Genomic DNA, 26,114 nt, shown 5'->3' on the forward strand with positions numbered 1-26,114 from the left:
GTTTATTCCAAGTGGTACACATGCAGTTTGTTTCCAACACCCCCTCCCCTTTCTAAAGGAAAAAGCAGTAAGATCTTCAGGAGACAATCCACTCAGAGCAAGTGGGCCTGTACCAGTGGAAGGGAAATGGTCGAGAGCTCCTTCCAAACCTGCCAGTGCAGTACAGGCACCAGGCCTTGTCAAAATGGGACATCCGGGCCAGGGATTTAGCTCAGTGGTTTCGCCACCTGCTGTGCAAGTGCAAGGACCTGTGTTTGATCCCCAGTACCAAAAACCCCCCAAAAAACCACTACATCCTTCAGCCAGGGTCTGGTCAGTGATTCTTACAGTGGCCAATTACACATGAATATAAACCCCTCTCTCCCATCGGTCTTTCTCAACCTGCCACAGCTCTGATTAGAAGCAGGGTAGATAAGAATGACAAGTAGGAAAATAGTATTATTCATCTTATGTGAAAATGAGGACTGATATGTAAATAAGGTAAATATTAAACCAATTCACAAGGCCAACTTTAAAAATCTTTATACTAAATGCTCATGAGAGACTAACATTAGAATTTTAATACTTTTTAGAAGCCAGGAATCTGGTAAAATGAAAGCATGCCATATCATTCTTACAGGACAAAAATATGGCAAATAGTTAAATCTCAGCAAATAAACAATTATTTCTTAAAATGTTGTCTTGTGTCTTATCATTTCCACTTAAAGAGTGAACCAAAACCCAGCCAGGTTCATGCTGTCTTAGGTAAGAACGGACAGGAGGCCTCAATTTGTGTGTAGCACTGTACTGTGCGCAGGTTGTGTTTAATGCAGCGTGTATACGTTAGCTCAACTTTCAAAACAGATTTCAAGAAAACTGTATCCCCACCAAAGAAAACCAAAGCATTTCTACAACAGAGAGGTTGTGGGGTGACGATGGAGACATGAGGTGTGCAGTCATTAGCAGAACCCCTCCCCGTGCCCCGGAACCTCTGGGTGTCAGAGCTGAGGGAGGGAAAACCACAAGCCCCTTCAGAAAGGGCCTGGAGAAAGCTCAGGACAGATCACGGAGCCATTGCAAGGGTACTTGTCAGAAAACACATTTATCGGCGAACAAGATGGAGTTCTCAGTGCAGGTACAAAGGACACAAGTTTTTGAGACACTGGATTCTCACATTATCTCTGGTTAAGGATTCAAGTTGTCAGTTACTACTTTCTCTACTCCATTCTCAACTGTATGGCTGAGATTACCAGCTACTAACAATAAAGACAAGCCACTTACGAAATGTGAGTTAGGGGCCAGGGATTTAGCTCAGTGGTTCCGGCACCTGCCTTGCAAGCGCAAAGTCCCAAGTTTGATCCCCAGTACCAAAAAAAAGAAAAAAGAAATGTGAGTTAAAGGGCCGGGAATTTAGCTCAGTGGTGCTGCCGCCTGCCTTGCAAGCTCAAGGTCCTGAGTTCAATCCCCAGTACCCCCACCCGCCCCAAAAAAGAAGCATGAGTTACATTTCTGGCTTTATCTACAATCTATAAAAGAATTTCAATTAAAAAAAAGTTTTTCCTCGAGGGAGATGTTGCTGATAGGCTGGCTCTCTTGACAGAAGGTCACAATTTTACTCACTGGTGATGGAGACAAAAGCGGAATACACTCAGTGTTGGATATTAAAGATTAAGCAGAATTCACTACTCATGAATGTGAGAAATGCCCAAACTTCCTTCTACTGTTATTAGCCAATAGCACTAGCCACATCTAACAGAAGAAGGCAAATTTTCTCAAGACAGAACTTGTCTTCAGTTTGCAGCAGCCAGTGTGGAAAATATAATGAGCACGGGGCTGGGGATTTAGCTCAGTGGTTTCGCCGCCTGCTGCGCAAGCGCAAGGACCTGAGTTCAATCCCCGGTACCAAAAAAAACACAAATAATAAAGAGCACAACCTCTGCCTTCCCCACTCAGATGCGAGATCGGTACCTTTGATAAAGTGTTACTACACCGTATAACTGTACCCAACTTGGCTCCGAACTGTTCCACAAATAAAACAATCCAAAACTTCTAGCCATACTTAAAGCAGAGAGAATGCATAGAATTGTCAAGAGCAGAAATTCACCATTCCTACATGGAGCTCCGCAACTAACCGTGTATCCATCCAACGCCTGTGACTCTCAGGCACTGACTGCACAGCTTTTGCAGATGCTGCTGAACTCCTCACCTTTCCCAAAGGGCTCTCAATCTACTCAGAGGTTTCAGGGGTCTCTGGATGTTTTTCATTTGCAAATCCACTCTGTGGAGAGTGTCTTTCAGCATCACCATCAACAGACGCATGAAGCCCTCCAGGGTAGCATGGTTCTGACTTACAGGAATATTCACTTGTGACCACAGGTTGCAGTCTGTTGTCTTTTCTTTCATTTCCCTAGAAACACAGGCCATGAAGGAACAGAGTAGCATGAGGGAACTGCAGATGGGAAGGAAAAATGTCGCCAGAGACCAGAAAAATTCACGCTTTATACAGCATTCATCTGTGAAAAGATAAAACGTGGGTAAGTTCGTTACGCTGACCCTGTGACATGCAGATTCACACATTTCACATTACTGTTCACTCTGGAATGGGGCAGCAGGAAGATACTTCCAAGAGCAAGCAAATAACCACCATGGGATTACAGGGCCCTCAGCATGTCCTAGCTATTTTCCTGGACAAATCAAGGCCTTTTAGATCGCCTAAGCTGGAGGATTACTGCTCTATAGCTGGCTGGCTTAGCTCTGTGAATCCATCCAGGCGGCAGAAAGCTTTCTGCTGTTTTGCAAGTCTGGGGACAGAGCAATGTGACAAATGTGCTCATGCAAAACAAGGAAGAAGAAATGCTGAGCTGTATGCCAGAGGAGAGGGATGAGAGGGAAATGATGATTTTTCCTTAAAGGTCACTCAGTAGGAAAAATAAACAATGTACTTTGGGTCCGAGTCAGAGAAGCAGAATTACTAAGACCTCCTTTGCCCCCCCGTGCCTCTGCCCAGCTGCAGAGAGAGTGCTGTGGTCCTTCCCCCACCATTGGTCCCTGACTGTCACACTCATCTATCCCCAGACCAGAGGTTCTCAGTGAGGGGCGATTCTGTTCCTTTCAATGTCTGAGGACCTTTCTGTTTGTCACGACTTGGTGTGTGCTGCTGGCATCTATCCAGTGGGCAGAGGCCAGGGACAACCCTGAACATCAACAGTGCACAGAGCAGCTCCGCAGCAAAGGACACTGAGCCCGGTGCCAGGAGAGTGGAGACTGAGATGCTGGGCACCAGACTGGCCCCTCCGGGAGCATCTCCAAGGCCCAGGGGCTCCAAGCAGGGCCCATGGCACAGTCTGAAATCACTGTGGAGGCTGCCCCTGTGCTGCAGCCTCATCAGCCACGCAGACTTGGAGTTGAGATGGTGGAGTTTAGGGGGGAGACAGAAAAGAAGGAAGCCTGGATTCAAATCCTGTCACTGTGACCATAATGTGCTACTCACGTAACAAGTCTTCATCTATTAGGTGGGCTGCCAGGCCCTAGCAGGCAGGTTCGTCAAAAAGATAAATCAGCGTAAATTAAAGGAACCAGGAGACAAGGAAGAAATGCTCCTGTTACTCCGCACTCTGGCCAAAGGGCTCTCAGAGTGGCCTGGCTCTGCTGTAGTCCAGAGGGAAAGTTTAGTGACTGGAAATCTAGGCCGAACTCAAGTCACGCTGCAAAAAACACTGATGTTCCACCCCCCTGAACAACTTCCTTGGCAGCCTGTGGTCCTCTTGCTGCTGAGGTGGATGGGACAGCAGCTCCCGGTGCCACTCTTGCCCACAGCTGCCAGCCCAACTTGGTGAAAGTCACCAGCTCCGAGCAGGGGCGTCCATCTCTGGCACTTGCCCTAATTCCAGGAGTGGATGCTGAAGGAAGTCACAAGGCTGGGGACACAGCAAACCACAGGGCAGTCAGCCCAGCTTAGAGACTAAGCCAAGCTTTGTTGTATCTAACAGGATGGTTCCTGTGTTACAGCCTCTTTTAGGTTAGGTCTTTATGGGTTTATCTAGAGGCTCTACGTGTGTGTGTGGGGGGGTGAGAGACAGAGAGACAGAGAGAGAGGGAGAAAGTGATGAAGAGAGAGACAGAAAGGGACTGAGATTTATTTTACAGATAAATGAATGAAATCACTTGGAATGGAATGGAATGGAATGGCTGCAGGGGACACCAAGGACCACGAACCCACTTCCTGGCCTTTACTTCCAATATTTAAATTGTTCCCACAGTACCACCCGAGAGCCCACAGAAAGCAGTTCCACTGTGGGCCCAGATGGAGGGAGCTAATCTCCTTCTTTTCTCAAGGTCATGGGGCCTAATAGCGATGACATCACTGGAACTCTGCCCGCAAAATCCCAATTACAGCCCCTCACCCAGAGGCCACGCTGCCACCCTACAACACCGTGCAGACGGCTTCCACAGGGGCGTGGCCGTGCGGGTGCTTAGGCAGTGCCCTGGCAATCGTGGTCGGGTGGTGGTGATGATCTAACCAGTCAGGAAGAAGGAAGGCGATGTAAAGTTCACTCCTGTTCCATTGATCTATCTTATGTTTTCTAATTAGACTTCACATTTACTCCATTTTTCATATCGGGCTTATAAAGCACTTTCTATCACAGGGCTGGGATGCTACCATACACAGATAAAAGATTCATTCTGCCAACAGCTGCCACACTAGCTAAGTGTTCTTCTAAGTGACCTTTGTCATCCTCAACAATCAGGAAGGTATAAGAAACTACACTCTCCAAAGATTTTAGCCTGAACTTCATAAGGTAGGGGAAAGGGATGGAGAAAAAGTCACACAGGAGAGATTGGATCTGAGTAGCCAACACTGAGGCCACATAAATGCAGTCCCTGAGCACACCACATGGGTTAACGGCCCTGGGTTTGCAGGGACTTCTCATCCCCAAGCTCCCTTTCTCCCTAACTTCCTCGTTCATGACTGAGCGCATGTTTTTGCCAGGCACCAGGTATGAAAAGCCAGTAATGACTCTGAGAGGATTTTTTTCTAAAGCATTAAACAAACTTTTCAAAATGAGCTGGAATAACTCCATGTGGAAAAGAGCTTAAAATTAAATAGCATCAGCAAAAATCCAGCCAACCAAACACAATCTTCAAGAGGAAGGATTTCAGGCTGAAAGGCAAACAGTACTATTTGATGTACTGCAAAACATTCCCCCAAAGGAAGATCTCGCCTTTGCAAACAATCAGGTCCGTATTTCTACCATGAAACTCGCTGACTCGGTCCCTGACCTGGGCCTTCTGGGGCAACCCTTCCTAGCTTCAGGAGCTGGTGTCCAAACTTGCTCTCCAAATAAAAAAAAAGATTTATACAAAGCACGTGAGATCGTTTCACTGCTGCTAGCTAAGCATGACTACTGTAGCCACCAAGTATTACTGCCCCAACATGAGGCTCCTTCCTACAGATGGCACGCTTAGACGCGGTGACAAAGTAACAAGAGAGAAAAACATTTTCTCATCAGAAAAGTATCAACCCTTACATGTGACATTCTGCCACACGTAGAACTTTCTACTTCAAATGCCGGGGGACTTAAGTATCTGAAGTGTCTCCTATTTTCTGCAGGGGTGTCAGGAATCAAAACTCCTGCTGAGGACATAGGCTGCTGAAACACTGCAGGCTCCAACTCGTCCTGACTCATCTAACAAAGGCCCTTTCCGTGGCTCTGCCCGAGGCTCGTCCTGGCCCTGGTGCCAGTGGGCACTGGTCACAGAGGGTGGGACAGCCCTGCCCCACTACTCACCATACTGTCAAATTCCACGGGGCCCATGATCCGGGACACTTCGTCGAATTCCTCGGGAGACATGGGGAGCAGGTTGTCTGTGGTCTGAAGTCTAGAAGGGTGACTGAAATGGGGAGAGAGGAGAGGGGTGTCAACATTTGTGTTATGAAAGCAGGGTGCAAATCCAGACATTTTATCCTCTCTGTGATTGACCGCTTTGTACTTTTATTGTGGGAAAGTCCATACACTTAATAAAACGCATAGGTCGTGGGAGGTTAATGTCCCCAGCCCGGCCCTTTGGGGAGTGCATGGGATGCTAGGTGTGCGGAGCAAGAGCCAGATGGACCTGCGCACTTCTGCCTGGGGATGCCTCGGGTAAGCGTGTGCAGCGCCAGCCTGGGACAGCGTCTCCTGGCCTCCCTGCACAGAGAGGCACCTGAGAAGCCGGGGAATCCCTCGTCCCTACCTTGATGTCTGTATGCAGATAAAGTGGATCCACAGAGGGTTTTTACATGAAGGCTACATCCATTCACCCCAAGACAGTGCTGCGGGCCAAATAACTGACAAGGACTTCCCAAAACTCTTTCTACCTTTTACAAAATGAAACAACAAAATAAAAGCAAGTGGAGAAAATGGATCTCAATCATTATTTGGCCTTTCTTCGACTGAAAAGAACTACTTTCCCACTGAAAAACAGTTTATTTTATTTGTACTTTTTCCAAGTTTCAGTTTGGGGAGAACTTATATACTTTACAATACAACTTTGGCTTTTTATTGTGTTTTGCATTTTGCTTTTTAAAGGCAGTAACACCAGGATCCTAATTGGGCTCTCTCCAGGAAGTCCAACCTTGAAGGCAATAGCAGTTACAATGGAACAGCAAAATGCAAAGCAAAATACAATGGAGAGGCCCCAGCCTGCAGGCTGGCTCCAGGTTCCCAGCATGCCACTCTTCTGCACTCACTTACACTTCAGACACAGAAATCAACTCAGTCTTGATGTAGCCAGTTCCTTTAGGGCCATCGAGCTCCATCGGCTCTGGTGCTGGAAGAAAGCACAGCAAGTACAAATTCCATCAGCAGAAACACAAGTGACGGAGCCATTGCTACTACGGCTGTCCTTGACAACGTAGAGTCCTGCATCTCTGCAGAGGCTCTGAGCCTCTCTGCCTGAGATTCCTGTGGGGGTGCAGAGTGACTAGGACAGAGGGGACTGCAGCAGGGCTCCTGCTGGGAGCTTCTGCCCGCCAGGCTAAGGTCGATCAAGAAGGCGGAGCGCACACACTGGAAGCACGCTCTGGTGTGGCTGATGTGGATATACAGAGTAAGCCGAGGGCATCTCCACGCCAGGGTAACCATCCTCATGGTGAGGCTTCTGACCGTGAAGAGCAACCTGCTGTGCTGGTGATGCTGTGCTCCAAGGCTTATGGCCTTGGAAGTTAGATGGTTCTAAGCTGAACTTTTTCAAATGCAACTCACGGACAAGCCAGAGGCAGAAGACTCATATCCTAAGATAAGGCCCCCCCTTGTAATAACCATTAATAACAACAGGATCTAACTGGGATGGGGGCTCCCTTCTTCTGCACCTCAGTTTCCTCAGTTTAACATGAGCTGCCTGGCAGACATCGGGCGGCTGTGATTCTAACCTTTACCCGCTTCATGGGGAAAAGTGATAATGTAACAAGACCAGAAACAGACTGTCTGTGCTCCTGACCCATGAATTAGGTTTCATTTCTTATGAGCTACATCGGGCCAAGTAACACATTTCATTCCAATGGCACTGACCCTGGGCTGGGAAGCCTGTGGTGGGTCAGCAACAGCCAGGTGTACCTGTGTCACCCACCCCAGCTGAGGACACAGCCTCCACCCAGGGGCCGTGGCCCGCTCCCCACTCACCTTCTTTCGGCCTGGAGTAATACTTTCCAAACGCGTGGTCTTTGTCAATGTTTGGGTATAGGTACTTGAGGGGGTTCTCTGGAATATTCTCCGCAGCCATGACTTTGTAATTGCGGATGATGTCAGGGAAAGTAACGGCAGAAAGCTCTTTCTTGGTGTAGGGTTCAACCGCATGGAACTCGGGTTCTGCAAACGGGAAAGCTCAGTGAGTTGCAAAGTGTGGCCCAAGACAACAGGCAGGGACCAAAACCCTGCAGAGTTATGGACCCCAGGGAGCCTCGAGGGACAGAACGACATCTAGGAGTTATCGGACACACAGTGGACTGCTTTACTTCTAATTCGAATCCTGTCTTAAAAAGAGGAAAAGCAAAGGCAGCCTTTACTCTCAGGAACAAGGCATTTGTCATTTTTTACTGAGATTCAGAAATATGGCCAAAAGTCATTTGTTCAATCCCTTGAAGTGCCTGCATCTCCACCAAAATGCTGCCCACGAGCAGATAAACCACTAAGCACCACCAGTCATCTGGACTCAGGCCACAGACTGAGGGACTGAAAGACAAGCTGGTTTTCTGTTCTTCTTTCCGTGTTGAAAAACACAGTTTTTTATTAAAATAAAGGATGGTTAAATACAGAAAACAACTTTCTGAAAATATCCTACTTTTGCCTCTAACCCTTCATGCCATAAGTCACAGCTTAATTCCCTCCTGTTCTTATTCCCAGCCCCGAGGCAGAGCTTCTTCGGAACCAACCCAGCAGCTGCTGCTCTGGGCTCACGACAACCACTGACCACGCTGTGCTCATCTCTGCAGCTTGCGCCCCCTGCTCAGACTCTCCTGGTTGCCAAGTGTTTTCCTGCCTTTGCTTTGCTAAGCTTTCTCTCTGCTGGCTCAGGAAATGGACTTCCAGGGAAAGGGGGACTGGGCAGGCTCCACATCTACCCCTGCCCGGGCTCTGACCCAGCCCTCCTGCTTTTCCATCAGAAGAAAACAGATCAAGAATGTATCCCAGCCTTCTGCGTCTCCCCACTGAAAACCTAAGTCTTGGGACAAATCAGTTTCTCCTCCAGTCCTCCAAGCAGACTATCAGCATCTGTGCAAAGCAATCAACACATTACAATTTCTTCGCCTGTGCCGTGTAACGGCAGCGTCTGGGGAGTCTTGGAGCCATGGACTCGTTTGGTTGCACAGAAATACAACACAAGCACCAAACAGAGATGTGCGGCTGTCCTGAAGCCGACTGGAGGCCGCAGCCATCCCCACAACCCTGGCATCAGGCCCTGGATGATGGCGCTGGTAGAGAAAACCAACAGTAGTCTCCCTGCGATGCCTGTGCTCCTCCGTGCCCTCACACAGGCACCACCCTGAGGGGGCGGGGACCTTCGCTGTGGGAATGTGAACCCGCCCGAGATCTGCAAGGACACTGACTCACATCCTGATCTGCAGAGAACAGGTCGGACAGAAAGGAGAGAAGTTGGCCTTGTGTTTTACAGTCATCATTTCCATAACGCCTTCCAGGCAGGCACTTGCCAGTGTCCAGAGGCTTTCCTGACCCCTGCCTGGGCCTCAGCGGGCAAGGATGGGACCTGGACCTCACAACCAAAGCTGCCAGGTGGGAGGGCCGCCACTCACCACCTCCGTTCTGCGAGCGCTCCATCCAGGTGAAGGTGATGGCGCCCTCTCGGGAGCTCTCGCTGAACCGCAGCAGGAAGGTCCCGGGCTGCTGGTCCTTGAGCAGCACGCGTTCCCGCTCCTTGCTGATGAAGCCCATGATGCACCTGCCCGGGTTCAGACGCAGATTTTCAGTTTTCATGTTCTTGTATGAACCAGGGGACTGAGCACAGAACACAGGATGAGGACATACGGACGATTTTACAATATATTTAACTGGCACTTACAAAAGACTTCCACTTACACATGTATGTGCCAAATAAAACACAAAACAAAACAACCACGAGGAGCACGGGGTCCGCAGGATGGCACACTCAGGAAATACGGGAGCATTCTCGAACCCTGTGCTGTCACCCAGTGACTTTACAGGCCATGAAAATGGTTGAATTTGTGCATTTCTAATACTGAATCCAAAGACAGAGACAATGCGTTTTCATATTCCAGCCCTTCTGGTCAACTTACAGCCTTTGTTGAACTATCAGTTGATCTGGAAAATGACCTAGGCACAGTGTACCAAGCTGAAAGAGCTTTTGTTTTTTTTCTAGGGGCAATGTAATAGATGCTCAAGAAATTTCTGTTGAATGAATGAATGCATGAGTGGCACCCAGAACTTTTTACGTTTCGCTTTATAAATATTTGCACACATAGACAAGAAAGTGTAAGTTTAACCTGATGCGGTTCCTTTGCCACAGAACCTTGACTGCCTGGCTGTGTGCATCTCTGGGAAGGGACACAAACCGCCAAACAATGATACCCACTCAGGCTTCGTCTGGGCTTTTCGACAAGGGAGGAGGCACCAAAAATGTTTTCAGAAATACAGCCATCAGTGGCTCTTGCTCTTACCCGTCGTTCCAGAGAGACAGCAGGTGTTTTTTAATGAGTTCTAGGATGCTTTCGATCCAAAGCCAGAAGGAAAAGTTTTTATCATTGATGTTTTCCTAAAAACACACAGATGCATCATCAGAGCAGTGACTTCTCCTGCCTCTCCTCCCCTCACTGGACTCCACTCGCAAAGCGCCCCGCAGTCACAGAGTCCCCAGCGCAGAGCAGCAGACTGGCCAGGGCCTCCCACCCAGCCCCGCAGCTGGGCCCTGCTTTCCTCTGCAAACAGGAGCAGCGGCCAGGGACGCCGCAGGGGGACAGAGCTCGAGGTTCACACGACGGGGCCAGACACTGCTGGGCAAAGGGCTGGGGAAGGGAAAGAATGTTATCTCCCAGCAGGTGCTTCCTGTCAGCCTCCGGCCTGGAGACCCAGCTTCTGTGTGAAGGAAAGAAAACAGCCTGCCCCAGGGCTCCATGGGCGAGACAGAGACACGCCAAAACAAGCAAGCAGCTCCCTGCAGCAGCAGAGAATGAGGGAGCAAGGCGACAGAGCAAGAAGCAGTCAGCCTCCCACACCCGGCGGGACCCACCTTACAAAACCTAGTCCAGGGGATGAGACCATCCGGGGCAGCATTAGGACCTAGGCAGACACAGACGCTTTGTCAGCTGTCAGCAGTTGCTCTGATGCTTAGGGCACTGGCGGCTCTTGTGCTCGCTCTCAAAGAAAAGGCCTCCCATCCGCGGGAGGAAGACCCTGTGTATGCTGGTGATTTAGCAGGGATCGAATACGCTACAGAAGGATGTGACTGAAATAGTCTGCAAGGTGTGTGCGCTGACTTTATTTTCATGGCCCGAAGGAATGGACAGTGGACCCCGGGCACCGGGATCCTAAGCGGTGTTGAGGGAAAGCAGGAGCGCCTCGGAGCTGCACCATCTGTTCCTGTCCCTCCCTCTCCTCAAGAAAGAGAGGTCTCTTCAGTCCTCGCATTACCCTCACCTGCCCACTGCCACTGCCTTGGGCTGAACATCACCCTCCCGGTGGGCTCTGCAGAAGCTGCACTGGGGGCCCTGCCCAGCACCCGCACCCACACCCCTCCCACCACCACTACAGGTGGAGTCCTTCTTCCAAAGGCCCCGCACGCATTTTGCCTGAAGTTCAAACTCAGATCAAGACCACACGTGGGTGGGCACCCGAGGGACACCTGACCACGGGCACACCTCAGCCGTTCATGACATACATCCCGAAGGCCTCCCAACGGGCTGAGGGCACCGGAGGCCACCGCCACCCTCACCAGGAGGGCCCTGGCACAGCTAGGCCTAAGGGGTAAGGCCTGTAGCCCTCCCGAGAGAACCTCAGATAGCCACAACAGGCCAAGGAGGTCCTCTCTGACTTCAGGGTGTGGGCGTTGTATTACACAGTGCAAGAGCCCGCCATGGAGGACGGCCCAGGAAGGGGCAGGTGCGCACAGACCTGCACAAGGGCCGCCTGTGAAGTTTGCAGGAATGACTCCGATTCACCCATTCCCACAGAGACCCGGCTCTGAGAGGCGGGAGTCCTGGGTCTTCTTGGGTGTAAGACTAACAAAGCATGGGTGCTGGTCACTGACAGGACGACCTGACCCAAAGCCAGGGTCTGAGAGACACATCAGGACCCTAACCCTCTCTCCCTAAGCGTATTAAGGCCGCACCTTTCTCATGAAGAACTCGTTTCCTCCACAGGAAAATGTGTTCTACAAAATCCAAGAAACTTTCCCTCAGGGCCCCTTCTCAGAAGCCTTGGCAGGAGACACTGAGGAACAGGTCAGGGAAGCCTTTCCTCAGGTCTCGTTCTTTCCGAGGTGAGATCTGATTCCCATTTAGCTGTGAGAAGCAGCAGCTGGATTTTGGAACTCCTCCACCCTCCCCGAAACAGAGAATAAACGGGTGAGAAAGCAAGCAGAGAGGTTGTTCTGGGCTTCGATTTGTGCAGGCCATGAAGTTAAGCGTGCATACCAAGAAGCTTCTCTCCCAGCATGTTCAGCTGGTCCCCGCTCAGGCCCCTCTTGGTGACGGATGAAAACTGCCAACTCAGCACCTCGCAGAGCTGTGACCACCGTGCACAGGGTGGGTTCAGGAAGAAAGACAGGTTCTAGGGAGAGAACAGGGAGCCGAGCCATCACCAGGGGCCATCGCCCCGCCCTACACCCACCTGCAAGCTCAGGTCCAGGTGCGACACACATGATCTCCATGGAGAAGAGCGCTCTCATTGTGACAGGCTTGCATCTGCCAATCTGTTCAGGTTTGCTTATCACTCCAAAGCTGACAGCCCGGCACCTCTGTGGTTACTGATGCTGTGATATCACAGAGGGGCCGAGCAAATGGAGCCCCGCAACACCTCCACCTCTAACCGAAATGGAAAAACTCCGGGCCCGCCAGGCTCTAGTTTCAGCACCCGGGCTGCAAACGAGTGCACTTTGTGCACTTATTCAGAGTGACGATTTTGTCTTGTGCTTTCTCTTGGTGATTTCACTGTGTAAAGTGGGACCCAGCACAGCTAAAGTGCAGTGTGACGTTCTGTGCACAACAAAGCTGGGACATGTCACGCAGAAAGGATGCATGCTAGCTGCGCTGCATGTGGGCCTGAACTGCAGTGCTGTTGGCCACCGGGTCAAAGTGAACAAACACCATATACATTAGAAACATGCACACAGATATGTGCGATGGGTGGGCAAAGACGTGACCAGAGCTGCCCGGGACCCTAACCCTGCACTTCCCCTGCAAGAAATCACTCGGAGCTCCTGCCAATGATGCTGAGGACAGGATTGCTCGGCAGAACAAGCAGGGAGCAGCCATGCTCCAAGAGTGCCTCTTAGATGTGCATGGTGCAAGCCGGTGACAGCAGAGGCCTCCTCCACAATGAGAGTTGGCTGCACCTAGCCACTCGGAGGCAGAATCGTTCTCCTCACCTCTGGCTCGTGCGCGCGCACACACACATACACACGCTGCACTTTCGGAGGGTCACTCCAACCCCACAAGAGTCTGTCACTTCCCTCTCCACATCTGGCCTCTACGGGCTGTTCTGGAGACGCAGCAGCTAGAACAGGGGTCCCTGGTGAACTACCCCACCCCCCACCCCGTATGAGAGCACACGCATTTCCATACCCTGGGTTCCGCCACCAGCATGTTGTACCACAGGATGGAGGCCCAGCCGCTGGGCAGCTGGCTGACGTTGGAGATCACCACCACAGGCAGCGAGGTCGTCTGCAAAGTGACAAAGGCCTGAGATCATCTCAACGCAAGAACTGTGTACTCTAAGGTTAACAGAGGATGAACTGTAATTCTGCGCAGTTTATACTTGAAAAAGTAACTCTAAACAAAAACTGAAAAACTGGAATACATGTACTAGTGAGATGCAAACATAGACAGTCATCTCCTGGGGACCCGAGAAGTCTTACCTCGAGGTCAATGACCAAGCCAGGCTGGCACAACTGGGTTTCGAAGCTAAGGGAGTGAAGTTCTTCAGTAACAACCAGAGGACCCTTACAGAGAAAAGAGAAGAAGAAAAGGATATAAGAATTCATTCACTGATCCTACAACTTTCAAAAGCGAAATAAACAAATGGCAGAGATCCTGGACCACACAGCTACAGCTTGAAAACTCCAATATTTAAGAGTTGATCCCAGATTTAATTATTCCAAGCTTCTCAGTGTTCTGAGATAAAAGGTCTGCAGTTATGGCAAAGGTTAGCGATTCAGAGAAAGAAATGCAAGTCGGGGAGCAGCAACTTCCATTAGATTTGCACACAACCTAAGGCTTCCTGGTGTGGATGTGTTTCAGGTGTGATTATCTACAGGGAGTGCTGACTCCCAACTCCTGACGGGTCAGAAGTGCTGCCCTTTGGGTAGAAAAGGGTGGTTTTCAAAGTCCCTTTATACAAACCAGTTCCCCTAAGCATCACAACTGACTTAGAACTAGGCAGGTTAGGACCAGGCTAGACCATGAGGTCACACAGCAGTTACAGTGCAAACCAGGGCTATGGGACACCAGCGAGTCTGTCTCGTTGTCCCAGCGACCTCCACTGGTCATGGTGGGAAGGACAGCATGCTGTGTGTGGAGGAAAGAGCCCATCCAAACCCAAACTCTAGCCCTGTCCTTTGCCCAGGGTTCATTGTTAAATGCATCACAACGACTCCTCAAGGGTCAGGCTGTGAGAAGGAAACTGAAAAGACAATGCCACCAGGCAGCAGTGCGCCCTGGGCCACCCTGTCCTCAGCGTGCAGTCACGGACGGGCTCTGTCCCACTGGACAGTGACTGCGCCCAGCTAAGTCCTGCACACTTCCTGGGACTCTAATTCCCCCACCCACCAGCGCCTCCTCTGGGCTGCCTGACAGCGGGAAAGCAGGCAGCAGAGGTTTTTACCATTACCACAGACCCCAGCCCCTCCCCCGGGCCCAAACCCTCCCGGGGAGACCTGCCTGCCTGGAGCTCATGCAACCGAGGGGCCCTCACCTCGTTGGTTCTGTTGCCAGCGTTCTTCTGTTCTTTCAGTTGCTGAAAAACAAGAAACCCTCTCAGTAAATTGCATGCCAGCTGTCAGCTCGGACTCACTCTTGTAACTGACCACTGACCACCCTTGGGACTAGGAAGAGAGGACAAGACCTCCAGGGTGGGCAAGAGGCAGAATGGCCCCCTGTGGATCTCCGAACTGAGTGCCTCTCGCTGCAGCCAGACGGATGGGGCGGGCAGTACAGGGCCTGGGGGTCCCAGATAGTGTGTATCAGGCGACTCCAGGCCCAAGCAGGAGCACCCTCCAGGGGACTTTGTGGGGCCTGCGGGCACCTAGGGCCACCCTCAGGCCTGAGCTGAACCCAGCGACAAGGTGCGCTGGCTGGCAAGCCAGTCACTAGAAGAAATGGTACACGCGACCTCACTTCAGGCTCAGCAGCGACACCCGGCAGCCCCACTCCATGGAAGCAGAAAGAGGCAACTGCCACTTAACGCAGCCCGAAAATCCAACTGGGAGGCAGACAGTGGGAGGGTCAGGCTGCTGCTGCCCGGAAGGGTTTGGGAGAAGGAGCAGGAGGGAGGGTGGGAGCAGCAGCCTCGAGTGAACCCTGGGCTCCACGTGGTAGTCCCACCGTGGAGTGGCGCGTGCAGACAGCTTATGCACATGCAGGTTCAGGAAGTATTTTTACTGAGATCCCTGCAGCCATGCAGAGGTATCGCTGGCAGAGCACTGGACAGCGCTGGGATGACGCAGCGGAAGCAGGATGCTCCAGTGCAGTGATGAGTGGTCACCAGCCAGCCAAGAACGTCAAGGGGCATCTTCCGCCTGGCCAAGCACTGCCCAGCATTGCGAGTCCCACAGACCAGAGACAGCGCTGGGAGGACTGGCCTCCTACCAAGTGCCGGAACTCGGCCGCCAGGCTGCCGTTGGTGGACTCCTCCATGTTCATGACTTTGGTGTGTGTGCCCAGGATGTTGAACTTCCGGAACCTGCACAATCAGACACAAATGCTTAATTGGCTTCAAACTCAGACAGCAAGGTAGCAAAACACCACAGTGCAGAGTGCAACACCTACCCCTTTACTGTGTTTCTCTCGTTCACATCCCTGCAAAAACAAGAGGATGGATTTGAACTTTGCAATTAGCTTTAACAGAAACATGAGACGCATGTAAGTAAGCAAGGGAGAAATAAAGTCTACAGCGCTGCTCTGCTGACCTTTCATCCACTCCCTCCCTTCCTGCCTCCCACACGCAACACGCCATGTGTCACTAAACAAACCGCCTGGGTCAGTTTCTCACCCTGGGCCAAGCTTCCTTCCAGGGCCCCGTGAGGTGTGAGCTGTGTGAAGGCCTGGCTTTGTGCGAGGGCCCGTGCTCAGCACGCTGTGCCTCCACAGAAGCCGGAGCACCCTCCACCGGGACCCTCCCTCACCTTCACTCTCCGTCACCACAGTGTCCCCGAGACAGCTCTGGAGGAGCCAGGTCATTCGGGGAGCGGGCAACACGACGTCCGAGGCTGCGATGGCGGAAGGCTGGCTCTGCACAGACCCAGCGACTGCTGTGCTCTGGCCTCAGCCTGTCCCCTAGAGGTCACGCGCCAGAGGCCCAGTGCCCTGGTCCTGGGCGGCCATGCTGAGGTGACAGGCACGTGGGTTAGGTCTGGCAGGGCTGCACTGGCTGCCCCAGGGGCAGGCTGCAGTGAAGCCAGTCCGGCCTTCCCAGCTGGCTCCTGCCACTCCTGTGTGTGATCCCCACAGTCAGCCCACAGGACGCCCCTACAGGACATGATGCTGCACAGATGCTGCCTCCCAATCCTGACCTTCCCAGCACCAGGCTATGGGCTAAGTCCTGTTCTTCATAAAGTGCTTAGTTTCAAGTATTTCGTTACAGCAATACCAGATACACTACGACAGTCATGTTACAGCCTAGATACGGCTTAGAGATAACTATGCCCAGGAGGAAGCGATCCTCCTTTCCTATCTCAACTCGAAGGGCAGTGTTTTGTGAAGAACAATTGCCATAAAAGGGATCTATTTTCCCACTTGAAAAAAAAGAATTTACAGTACAAGGAAGAGTGTGGCAGAAGAAAGACCAGAGCTGGCAGACACTGAAAAGACAAAGGAGCACAAACAAACCAAAACAGGGCCTGAGCTGACGCACGGTATGGCAAATGGGCCCCCTGCCCAGGAGAGGTGGGGTGACAGCCCCACACCAGTGCCTCTGAGCTCACTCCAGAAACCGCCTCGCAGCCGGCCACGGAGCCATGCAGGCTGAGCCCCAGCTGGGCTTGGCCAGGGCTGCCCTCAGGAGCTGGCCTACACGTGCCAAGTCCAGCTGTGATCTCCTATGCGCCTTCTTTTCTTCATTTTCATCTAAGGCACAGGCCTAGGGGACGCAGCCAACATGCAGTGTGGCACCCATCGACTTCTATCTGCTGGGCCACGTGTGTCGGCCCAGGTGGACCTGAGTAGCAGCCGGGCTCAGCCCTCGTGCTCAGGAAGGCCACTTCCTCCCACCCAGGGCCCAGTGCTGCCAGGCAACCGGGAATCAACACATTCAACGGGGGCAGTCCACATTTGGTTAACAAAACTAGCATTTCAATGGTATATTATCTTAGATAATATTAAAAATATCTTACTTATCAAATAAGACTTTCACTTTCAAGTTATAATTCAGCTCTTGCAATTTCACCAACAGTCTGGAGAGAAAAAAAAAAGTCATTACTTTAGAAAACGATCTACGACAATCTATTTACTATGCCAAGTGTCCATCTATGAACATGTATGGAAACCGTCACCCCTCTAGTTGCTGGTTCTTACAAACAATGAAACTGACATGCTGTATGTCTGCCTGGCTTTTCTCAGCACATGCACCTGCAGCTTCAGTTCCTAGCTGTGAAACTGCCGGCGCAGAACCGCAGCATGAAGTTCTGGGGGAACCCAGCACTGACTTCTTGTTCTTACCAGGGTCGGCAAAGGTGGCTATGTCCTACATAACCTCCCCAACACAAAGTTTCGCCAACTGTTCTACTTCTGGCCTCAGATGGGCGGAAAGCAGTGAACATTACTTGTTGTAGAACTTAGAACTACTTTTCTGTCCTAGTGGGAGAAAAGAAAAACCATCACCCACAATCGGAAAAAGGAAGCTTGCCCTCCTGTACATCAGGGCAGTGTGGAAGGACGGAGCCTGGAGCGCTGGGCTCCTAGGATTCTGGGTCCCTCCTCTATGAGCTGGAGGGTGGGAGGAGCCGGGTCCTGGGTCAGCAATGGATTCCATCTCTACTCTTCCTGCAGTGCTGAGTTCTGGATTCCGTGGACGCTAGCCTGTAGCACTGCTCATGGCCCAGTAGGGAGGGAGTGCAGCACCCCTCGAGAAAGGGTGTGGCTAATCCTGAGGGTATGGCCCCCTCTGGGGGTGCAGTGCTCATCTCCAGAGGAGCAGATGAATGATGGGCCATGCATGAGGACAGAGCAAGGCCAGATGTTCTCATCTGGAAACACTTCGCCCACTACTGCCAAGGAGAAAAGCCAGCTACAAAACAATGTTCATGTATGGTTCTCATCTTCAAAACTGAAATAATGCACATCACATGTTTTACATGTGTGTCTGTGTAAGGAATGCATACACACCCATTCGGCTTTGCGCATTTGTGTGGACACGGACAACACTATGCAAGGCAAACACCGGGCATTTGTGGTGTTGGTCCACTGACGTTTGGATCACAGACCACCGTGGGAATCTCACGAAAGCTAGGAATTCACTCACCAGAAAAACCCACAGGTATAATCTACTTCAAGAGTTGTTCCCTTTTCAGGGAGTCTGGAAGCTCTTGTTATGGGCCTACTCTCAGGAGCAGGGAGGCTGCTGGAACTGCCATGCTCTATCACATTCGTGTGCAATTGTGAACTCCTTTTCACTATGCACATGCGTTACATGCAGTCAGAGGAAAAACAGATGCGTGTATTTGCATTTATATTGGCTGTACTTCTATCCTGACGATAAAAGACAGCAGCCTGGATAGTCTAAGAATTCATAATACAATGCCTACTGAAAACTATTTCCTCTTAAACCCCTATATCCAGTGGACCCTTGATTTATGAGCTTAATTTGTTCCCCAGGGCTGGTTGTAACTCAGGCTGGTCAACTGAAGGCTCAGGCTCCTCTACAGTCTTCACAGTCTCTCTCCTGTACACAGGCAGATCTCAGTGTCCTTAGAGAGACACTGGCCCAGGATTTCTCAGTTAACCCTACACAGGAAAGGATGCTGTCATGTTCCTTCCAGGACTCTTTAAGGGTTAAATCTATACCCGAGACCATCTGGAAGCACAAGTGGCTGGCATTCAGGTCATAATTCAAGACTTTGGTCATAAGTTAAAACTAAAATTCTGATCCTAACCCAAGTTGTTTGTATGTCAGGCTGGTCATAACTTGAGCGAGGGTCCACTGTAATAGCTTTGTATTAGGAGATAACAGAGACAAATTATGCTATGGGCAGTGTACATAGCTGCATTTTTTCTTTATTACCTCAACTTTACAGTGAACTGTACTCCAGTCTTCAAGACCAGAGGCCTCTGTGGATGCGTTGGCATGCATGGCTGTCTTTCCACCACAAAGGAGCTGCAAATACCCAGCAAATGCAGACAAATTAGCATTTCTGTCAAGGCTGAGGCAGTAAAAACTAAACGACTAAAAAGGAAATGGAGTTAGAGAGCCTAGCCTGAAAAACAGTTCAAAAAAGCCTAACAAACTGGATGAACAAAGCTGCATTCACCAGCCAGTAAGACAGCCCCACATCTAACTTACACACAGCACACCCAGTGACTGTAACGACCCATGACACTGTCCAACAGCAAACACCTGAATTCAATTACGTTCTTCTGTAAATCTGCACCAACGGTCAGATTTGCACACAAAAAACAAACAAGTCTCCTTAATTATTTTAAAATCCAGCATATACGCATTTTTGTTTGGAAGTTAGCCATAGGGAAACAAGACATTTTCTGTATGACTTGTTAGTGTCAAGATACAAAAACAAACACCCCTGTGATATGAACTCTGCTCTTCCACTTAACTATGTCTGTCTCCTAATTACGCCTGGGACACCTGCCTGCTGTTCACAAGGTGCAGTGCTAGGCCCTGCGTGGGGGAGGACCACCGAGGTAACAGAAGCACGGGACCACTGACAGCACAAGGCAGGCTCGGGGAGGACCACGAGCTTCGGAGGTCTGGAAGACAGAGAACGTTTGTCTGGGAACTCAGGGAAGAGTTCAGGATGACAGTGAGGCTGAAACTTCCAGGACGCCACTGTCTGGGCAGAGGGGTGCTAAGTGGCCGCAAGGTGGGAGGGAGATGCGCACAGGGGAGGCACAGGGCGTCCCTGCAGCCAGGACCTGAGAGACACAGGAGGCCCGGTGAGCCTGGAAACCGTGTGTGTGAGCATGTGATGCTGGGCTTGGTGGGCAGCCACGTCCAGGTGAGGGCACCCCTGGGTGTCAGGGGATGGGGAGCCAGGCTGCGAGGTGCCCTGCTAGGAGTTCAGAAGAGAGGGCTTGAGATGCACAGCACAGCCTGGGTGAGGGGAAGAAGGCAGAAGAAGTTACTTTGGCTCCAGGCTGGGGTGGAATGAGTGGGGGCCTCTGAGACAGAGGAGGAATTCAGAAGGCACCAACCGCCACTAAACCCCTCGGAAATCTGGGCAGCTGGAGAGCACTCCTCCGAGGACAGACGCACACAAATCGGCGGCCTTACCTCTGGATGAGCTGCTGGAAGAGGGCAAAGGTGCGGTCCCACAGACCCTGCTTGCTCTTGGTGATCGGGTCCTGCTCGTAGGTGAACTTCTGCTCCAGCTCCTCCAGCTTCTTGAGCTGCTGCCGCACCTGCTGCAGACTCTCGGCCACCACGGTGAACCTGGGTGCGAGACACGGGAGTCTAGGTGAGCAACAGCCCTAGGCGGCGGGGCTGAGGAGGCACGGAAACCAGCGTGCTCCCTGCCAGGAACCTGGGGAGGGCGGGCGACACGCGCTCCCTGTGCTGGGCACTCCCGCCTGTGAGGACCGGCAGGAACCAGGCTTGTGGTTTAAGGAGCTCAGTTATTCAGATAGAAAAAACCAACATGCACCGAAAGATCACAGCCCAGATCAAAAGCCTTGCGGGCCCCTGAGATCGAGGGACCGACCCTCCTGAGCTTGGACCCAGGGTCCCTCCAACACCTAGCTATATCCCAGCCCTCTTTATTTATCTTTAATTTGTTATTTTGAGACAGGGTCTCGCTCAGCTGCCCGGCCTGGCCTCGAACTTGTGATCTGTGGGGGCGTTGGCCAGAGGTTTACACAGAGTTCAGGGCTATCATTTGAGACTTTCTCCCACCAAGGGGTCTGGTTAACGGCAGCCCCTCTGGGCCCTCTTGGAGTACAGACTGGACACTGACTCCAAGTGATCCTTGAATAATCTTTCATCTTTCTGTGCCTAGCCACAGTCGGGAACTGCAACAATGATCCTCCTGCCTCAGCCTCCAAGGAGCTGGGATTACAGGGATGTGCCACCATGCTAGGCTCAACAGACCTCTAAGGTCTTTGGGATTTCAAAAGGGGAGAACAAGGGGGCAGAGAGGGGCAGGGGAAATAGCAGCAGATGCCTTGGGTGACCCAAGAGGCTGTGAGGAGCCGCTGATGTTTCACACTAAGGCAGGGACCTGAGCACCAGCCATGGGGCCATGCAGGGAGGGGAGAGGGGAGAATGCAGACTGCAGCTTCCCAAGGCCTGGAGAAGCACAGTCCGATGAGGAAGCTCAGAGACCATCTCGGCTCTTCTTTCCTGAGAGGTGCTAACAGCGAGGGGCCCCTCCACTGCCAGGAGGACGACACAGGAAGTGCGGAAACGCGTCTTCTCCTACTGGAGCCCATCTGCTTCACTAGGCAGCTTCGCTCCCTGGCCCAGCCCACACTGAGAGCCCCTCACCCCAGAGCGAGAAGCAGGGGTGCCCAGGAGAAGCATCCTGCCCAGGAGCCCTGGCACGCAAGGAATCGGTCCTCACACGGCGCAGGGGGGACGCCAGAGGGAGCTGTCCCTGCCAGGGGAGCCTGTGGCCCACAGTGATCACTCGGGGCTCCAGCCACTTGGAGGGCTGAGGCAGGAGCAGGGGTCTGGGGAGGTCTCAGGAGTCAGTGTCTCTCAGGGCGTAAGAGCAAACAGCCTGGGAACTGTCTAACCATGAGACGGGTGCACACGGGCAACTCACAGAATGAAAACAAATGGCTGAGCTGGGATTTTTAAAAATTAACAGCGCAGTCTCACGAGTAGGCCCCCACCAGGGCCGCAGTCCTGGGGCACTGGACGACTGTGTCAGGCCTCCGTCCGTCAGTGCCGCCTCAAGGCCACACTCTCCGTGCCCATGCAGCCTCTCCTGGCTCCGCGGACAGCCACAAGGTCCTGGGACCGTACCTCTGCTCCTGCCCCCAGTCTGTGCCAGAGCAGCTTTCTAAGCACACACCAGGGAACCGCGCCCTTGGTCAGCACCGCCTGCCGCTCCAGCAGCCCTCGCAGTTACCGGGCTGCTCTGCTGGACAGCGCCATCCCAGCTCAGGCAGCGCCCATCACCATCGGGCGGGCGGGGCGGGTGGCTCCCCCGCCCCCCACAGAAGCCATGCACTATTCCCATGTCTGTCGGTCTGTCCGTCTGTCCCCCACACTGAGAATCCCGCCAGGCAAGGACAAGAATCAACCCTCCTCCACACTGAGGGCGCAGCTTCTCTCAAGTGCTCTGGGCGGTGACCAAATGGTTGCCGCATCAAACCCATGCTTCCTGGGAGACCAGACAAGGCGTCAGATGTGGTGTTCTTAATCAGCCTCCAGGACTCGAGGTGTGAAGTGCGCTGCCTCGCGCCCACCCCACTGGGGTTGGGGACAGTCCAGCGATGCATCGCCAGGTCTTAGCAGCCTCCAAACTAAGAGACCGGGCTGGATGTGGCCACGGTCATGAACAACACTGTGCTCTCCTAGTGTTTCCAGGCCCGGAAGAAGCCGCTCTGCACCAAGCTCCAGCCAGAAGCTCTGGCAGGGCCAGCTGTGCCTGGGTGGCTCCAGGCCTCATCTTACCAGCCCTGCAGCTGGTCCAGGCAGGCGTTGGGCGGCCCCCCGATGCAGGCACTCTGCTGCCGCCGCTTCCACTCCACCAGCTCGTCATTGATGAGGGTGTTCTGGGTCAGCTCTGTGGCATTCAACAGCTCTCTGATTTTGTGAATTATTTCCTAAAGAGAGAAGAGGAAGTGAGGTGAAATAAGTTTGTTTTTAATCGTTGAATTTTTAAAGTCTTTTTTTTTCAAGCAAAGCAAATATCCTTTCACTCTCAACTAGGACATTAAGCCAAGTGGGTATAAAAATTTTTCCTCTGTTCTAAACTTCAAGTCTATCACTGCATCAAAAGCAACATGCTCTTCTGGAAAGTAAGCACTACCTTTCTCTTATTGTCAAGCATTAAATACATCTGATGGAGTAACAGCTGTTCTTGTTTCTGGTCATTCTTTGCCACACCATTGGTTTCATGTTCTGTGAATTGAGAGCATTAAAATAAAAACACGTAAGAAGATAAACCAATGAAAACCAAGATTCACATGAATTTAGTGGAGAGATGATACAGATGCAGTCTGTTCTTTAATCTTTATTGAACAATCAAGAAAAAATGTCCTAACTATAAAAACTGGACACACTGAAACCAAGTACTAGTTTTCAGTGACCCATGGAAATTGCAAATAGTACTGTTTACTATTTAAATTGCTGCCAGACTTTTACCTAAATGAACACAAATGACAAAATTCAAAACTTCACAGCTTGGAAAGAGGAGTGGACAATTAGCAGGCAGTAACTGAGGTTCTTTTCTCTCATACCTTTTACCCAAATCATACTGATAATCCCCATCTATCAACCAATTACTAGGCGAAAAGCAGTCCCCTACATGCACTTGCTGTACAGTGTGCATTCTGCAGTTACTATCACTGAAAACAAGCAGCAACACTGACACAGAGTGAAACTGCTTTCAGACGCGAAAAAAGTGCCCAGGTGATACAGACACATGGACTTGGGGGTGAGGCATGTCGGGTGACAGGGCAGGGAAACACCACATCTGCGCCGGTCCAGATCAAGGGCTGGCTGAGGCACCATAAGTATGGGACAACCCGGGGTGAGCCAGCCCTCCCCCCAGGACATCGGGCACTGTCCGGTGATATTCAGGTTGTCACTGCGGAGTTGAGAGGACAATGCTCCTGGCACCCAGCACCACTAGGGAGAAGTCAGGGATGCTGCTAAACATTCTGCAAGGCGCAAGACAGTCCTGAGACAGATGATCTGGCTCAAAATGTTAACAGAAGCAAGCCCAAGGACGTGTGGACTGGATCATCAGGAAGTCCGGACTGGCGAATCAATCATAAAATACTTGGCAAATACGGAAAGACCGCCTTTGATATCTGGTGTACATAAAACTGCTTTATTAACTCTTACCTCTGTTCTGCGAGGTTTTGCATTTAAAATCATATTCATCTTGTAAATCTTCTAGGGTTTTGATCTCCTGCTCTATACTCTACAAATAAAGACAAACATGTTTTTCACTGATCATCAGCTTCTAAAGACTTCAAGAAAAAGATTGCTGCTTCCACAGAACCCAGGAAAACATGGTAACAATTTCAGCTCCCTCAGAGACTTATGGGACTTATAAAACTCTAATACATACACAGAGTAGTATCTATCCCTTTAGCAAGTGTGTAGTCACATTTTCCAAGAAACGAGAACATGTAACAATCCTCAAACTGTCACCACTTGGTTTGGGGCCTAAATTCTGACAGTTCCTAATCATTTATGGGACTCCCTCAGGATTTAACAACTTCAGTGTGATGCGTACAGCAGGGAACAGGCAGCTCATGGCCAATGTCCTCAATCCTTCCAAGGAGGGAGGGTGACCACACACCCCGTCTATGGAACAGTCCTGCTTGAACGTCCACTGTCTTGGTGTAATTAGTAAGTTCCCTGCCACACCCAGAGAAAGTTCAGTCTAGACAACCAACTCTATGTTCACCCCACAAATGAACCTCATTTGTTTCAGATTTCATCACATTTCTACACATTATTCTCTGGATTTCTCTGGCTAATTCCAGACCTAGCTCACTTGATGCTACTTTAGTGGCATGTTCTAGGAGGCTTCAGGATACAGTTGCTCTGATGAATCTGGGTTTGAAAAGATGCTGTCAGGAGCAAGAGTCCAGGCCATGCTGCCATATGTTCAGGCATATGGCGGGCTATCCCAACAAGGGGCTGCAGTAGCCCAGTGCTTCTACAACCTGCCTTGGAAGTTTTAGCTTAAAACTGCTGTGGACATCTTATTCTGATCAGAAATGTATCTGAATTCCTGTTTTTTGTTCCTCCTGCAAGTCTAAGATTAAAACAGGTACTTGAGGCAGATGGGCCATGTTTATCCTGGAGCTCTGCTTGGCCCCAGGAACACCCTGATTTAAGGGTTGCGGAATTAAAGGGCCACTTAGAGAAGCACATCTCATCTATTGGACAATGGAGGCAAAGTCAGCAATTTACTGTGTGATCTTGGAAGGAAGAAAAAGATAACCTCAGCGTCTGGAAGTTACAATAGGGGTCATAAAAAGTCTAGTTGATCACTGGTTTTACTAATCTATTTACTTCTGGTTTGAAACTTTAGCATAAATTTTCTTTTCAATGACTTGAAAAACTAGTTACTAGGTTTATGTTCCGGGTAACTGAAACTGTTGAGGTTTAGATTTAAAATCCCTCCAAAGTCTCATGTGTGTGGAAGGGGACTCATGGAGGTGCTGTAGTCTTCAGTGGATTCATCCATTGATGAGCTCAGTAGCTAGATGTGCTGTTAAGACATAGGCCGGTTGGAGGAGGGACACTGGAGGTGTGACCTGGAAGGCTGCAATCTCATCCTCTGCTCCCCTTTCTCTCTCTGCTTCCTGCCCATCATGGTGCGAGCTGCTTTCCTCTGCCCTGCCCCTCTGCCATACTGTTTCTTCCTTGGAGCCAATGAACCATGGACTCAATTCTCTGAAACCATGAGCCAAATAAACCTCTCCTCCTTTAAGTTGTGGGTGTCAGGTATTGTGTCCCAGCCATGGAAAAATGACTAATATAGAAACTTTGTTTCCATTATCGAAATTACAGAATAAATGCATGTATTTACTCAATGCTCACCATGACTTGGTCCTTCACATTTCTGACTTTGCAGTCAAGCTCTTTGTGTTTGTCTAACATCACAGTGCTCTGAATATTCCCCGACTGGGCCTGTAATAGGAAGTGCGTGGTTGGTTAGCAGCCATCATTTTCTCCCACACTCCAAAGTCGTTGGTAGGTACCTCATGCCCTCTCTGCCTCTGAGACTTTCCAAAATTTACTACAGGCTTCCCACATATATTTCAACTTTAAAAAGCTCAGTTCCTGAAGCCCTAAAAAAATGCTGGCAAACTGGTAAGAAGGCTACAGAGT

At 50.9% G+C, this 26,114-nt stretch overlaps 1 protein-coding gene across 3 annotated transcripts in view; it reads right to left on the bottom strand.

Moving 5' to 3' along the window:
* Positions 1 to 768: 768 nt before the first annotated feature.
* Positions 769 to 26,114, bottom strand: part of Stat1 (signal transducer and activator of transcription 1) — a 35,203-nt gene continuing 9,857 nt past the window's right edge. Inside the window, exons 5-24 of one of the 3 annotated variants that reach the window (XM_004868959.3) lie at positions 25,824 to 25,913; positions 24,108 to 24,186; positions 23,068 to 23,159; positions 22,710 to 22,861; positions 20,364 to 20,522; positions 19,140 to 19,232; positions 17,254 to 17,313; positions 15,692 to 15,721; positions 15,512 to 15,605; positions 14,619 to 14,660; positions 13,564 to 13,647; positions 13,271 to 13,369; positions 12,122 to 12,257; positions 10,720 to 10,769; positions 10,151 to 10,245; positions 9,269 to 9,414; positions 7,641 to 7,826; positions 6,714 to 6,789; positions 5,769 to 5,871; positions 769 to 2,492 (exon numbers count right to left, since the gene is read on the bottom strand). In XM_004868959.3, coding sequence (XP_004869016.2) covers positions 2,478 to 2,492; positions 5,769 to 5,871; positions 6,714 to 6,789; positions 7,641 to 7,826; positions 9,269 to 9,414; positions 10,151 to 10,245; positions 10,720 to 10,769; positions 12,122 to 12,257; positions 13,271 to 13,369; positions 13,564 to 13,647; positions 14,619 to 14,660; positions 15,512 to 15,605; positions 15,692 to 15,721; positions 17,254 to 17,313; positions 19,140 to 19,232; positions 20,364 to 20,522; positions 22,710 to 22,861; positions 23,068 to 23,159; positions 24,108 to 24,186; positions 25,824 to 25,913 — 1,881 coding nt within the window. In that variant the 3' untranslated portion in view covers positions 769 to 2,477. Of the gene's footprint in view, positions 2,493 to 5,768; positions 5,872 to 6,434; positions 6,790 to 7,640; positions 7,827 to 9,268; positions 9,415 to 10,150; positions 10,246 to 10,719; positions 10,770 to 12,121; positions 12,258 to 13,270; positions 13,370 to 13,563; positions 13,648 to 14,618; positions 14,661 to 15,511; positions 15,606 to 15,691; positions 15,722 to 17,253; positions 17,314 to 19,139; positions 19,233 to 20,363; positions 20,523 to 22,709; positions 22,862 to 23,067; positions 23,160 to 24,107; positions 24,187 to 25,823; positions 25,914 to 26,114 lie in introns of those variants that run through there. The other 2 variants (XM_087202661.1, XM_087202662.1) reach the window with 2 other exon arrangements.

The sequence above is a fragment of the Heterocephalus glaber genome, unplaced genomic scaffold, assembly GCF_053883595.1.
Source record: "Heterocephalus glaber isolate CG9 unplaced genomic scaffold, H.glaber_assembly_v1.0 deba00001778, whole genome shotgun sequence".
In the NCBI taxonomy this organism is placed as follows: Eukaryota; Metazoa; Chordata; class Mammalia; order Rodentia; family Bathyergidae; genus Heterocephalus; species Heterocephalus glaber.